Source organism: Oncorhynchus gorbuscha, linkage group LG07 (assembly GCF_021184085.1).
Source record: "Oncorhynchus gorbuscha isolate QuinsamMale2020 ecotype Even-year linkage group LG07, OgorEven_v1.0, whole genome shotgun sequence".
Taxonomy (NCBI): domain Eukaryota; kingdom Metazoa; phylum Chordata; class Actinopteri; order Salmoniformes; family Salmonidae; genus Oncorhynchus; species Oncorhynchus gorbuscha.
In genome coordinates, this window is record NC_060179.1 from 26021081 (window position 1) to 26023580 (window position 2500).

General features: G+C 44.8%; 1 protein-coding gene across 1 annotated transcript in view; it reads left to right on the forward strand.

Annotated features, from left to right (window-relative positions):
• The first annotated feature begins 464 nt into the window (after window positions 1-464).
• LOC124039706 (extracellular sulfatase Sulf-1-like) overlaps window positions 465-2500 on the forward strand; it is a 73681-nt gene continuing 71645 nt past the window's right edge. Inside the window, exon 1 of the mRNA XM_046355958.1 lies at window positions 465-586. Within this exon, the coding sequence (XP_046211914.1) occupies window positions 489-586 (98 nt within the window). The 5' untranslated portion in view covers window positions 465-488. The remainder of the gene's footprint in view (window positions 587-2500) is intronic.

Below are 2500 nucleotides of genomic sequence, written 5' to 3' on the forward strand. Positions count from 1 at the left end.
TCACTCTACTCTCACTCTCTGTCTCTCCCTGTCACTCTCTGTCCCCCCCTCTCACTCTACTCTCCCTCTGTCCCCTCCCTGTCTCTCCAACACACACTCTCACTCTCTCTTTCCCTCTCAGGTTACTGTGGCTAGGGGTTTTCTGTACTTGTGTCTCTCCCATAGTGTGTGTGTGTGTCTCTCCCCTCTACCTCCTCTGTCCTTGTCCCTGCCTCCTGGTAGCAAGGAGCCACCCAGTAGCCAGCCTACAGAGAGCTGTGATTGGTTAGGGTGGAGTGGGACTGGACTAGAGGAGGCGGTAGGTCTGCTCTGCCTCTCTGCTCAGGGACGTGTCTCAACAGATGGTTGGGGTTAAAGAGTGTTATCACATCGTAGAGAGGATTAGAGCCGAGAGGTTGTCCTCTTCTTCTTCTCCTTCTTCCAGAGGAGCTGAGCTGTGTGGTCCACCTCTCCTCTCCACTACTCTACCACCAAGATCAGAACTCTGCATGAGAGCAAGAAGAGAAGAGGAGACGGGAGAAAAAAAGAGATCCTTATCCTTCTTTCTCACACTCTCACTCCGGCACTCTGCTCTTTTGCCTTCCAGGTAACGTGAAACATTTCTCTTTGACACTTTCTTTCACCTTCTATTTCTCTTTTTCAGTCTTTTTATGCTTCCAGGTTTCTTTCTGCTGTCAAGAGCTCTCGTTTTCCCAGTAGAGTCGAGAGAGTTTAGAGGTGAGAGAGACAGTCAAACACCTCTCTCTTTCTCGGTCTGTTGGCAGTGATTTATGGCAGCATGCAGAGATGTGCTTCTGTTCACTGAGAGACAGAGTTGTTTCACAGGCGCTCTACTCAGCACAAGACTGTGTGTGTGTGTGTGTGTTTGTGTGTGTCGCAGAACTTCAGAGTTTTCTCTGTGAATGACAGGCATTCCCTCCGTTGCAACATTCCACAGTCCTCAAGGAGTCGAATTTTAGAGAGCTGGAGCAACATTCCATGAATGGAATATTGTTGTTTCATAAATAGTGCATGGCTTCCTTCACCATTAATATGGAGTTTCTGAAACGAAGAAAGCAGATAGTATTGACTTGCACTCTGAGACCTGTGCAGTGAAATATGTCAGAGGTGGTTGCGTGTCCATTTGTGACGAGTATGTTTCTATTTTATTTACGCAAATATGTCAAGTTTGAATTATTGGGAATTTCATGTAAATCTCATCTCATCCACATGTCGTGTTTGATTCCGCAGATTCTTAACCCATGCGAGTGAACATTTTATTTTGGAGTTCGATTTTGGACTTGCTGAACAAACTAAAAAACTCCCCTTGGTTACCGCAAGTCACCCACACAATCAGCAACACAGAGTACTTTGATAAATCAAACTAAGTGTGTTTGGTTATTTGGCTTACAGTGGCAGTAGAGCCAGACTGACTTAATGAATGTTGCTGTTCGGATCGTCTTCCCGACTGACTACCAAATGGCACCCTATTTCTCTATATAGTGCACTACTTTTGAACTATGGACCCTTGTCAAAAGCGTTGCACAATATAGGGAATAGGGTGCCATTCGGGACTGTCAGAGAGCTCTGCTGCAGAATGTACGCCTGACTTCAGCCATTTAACTCCATTCAAGTGAAAAGGGAGTCATTGAGAATGGAGAGGGAATGTGATGTATAGTATTTATACCTCTCGCTCGGGCACTGTGTGTGTGTGTGTGTGTGTGTGTGTGTGTGTGTGTGTGTGTGTGTGTGTGTGTGTGTGTGTGTGTGTGTGTGTGTGTGTGTGTGTGTGTGTGTGTGTGTGTGTGTGTGTGTGTGTGTGTGTGTGTGTGTGTGTGTGTGTGTGTGTGTGTGAAGTGTTTGTGACCTGACATTGTGCAGCTGTTTGGTGAAAGAGGGACAGAGTTTAGTGAGAGAAAGCTTTTGTGTGGATATGTGTTTACCTTTCTAAGTCAGCCATTGGTCCACTTCCTGATTATCATCAAAGAGTGGGCTAATGCAACCAGCTTTGCATATAGATCCTCCTGTGTGGATTTTCACACCAAGTCTGTTGTATTGATGAGAGGGCTGATGAGCAGATAATATAGAGGGGCTGTGAAAGGTTGCTCGATTAGCACGTCTGCTAAATGACTCAAACGTAAATGTAAAATGGTTCAGCTGTATGAGTAGCAGAGAAATTTGATCCATTTTTCTCACTGACCTAGTGACGTAACATTTATTGAATAATCTGCCATAAATCCTCCCACAGTAACTCACTTGGTAGAGGGAGTTTTTTTATTTGACCTTTGTTTAACTAGGCAAATCAGTTAAGAACAAATTCTTATTTACAATGACGGCCTTGGAACAGTGGGTTAACTGCCTTGTTCAGGGGCAGAATGACAGATTTTTACCTTGTCAGCTCAGGGATTCGATCTAGCAACTTTTCGGTTACTGGCCCAACACTCTAACCACTAGGCTACCTGTCACCCCTTTAAAGAAAAGTTCAACAAAAGTTTCATGCAGTATCTCTTTCAGTGGTATT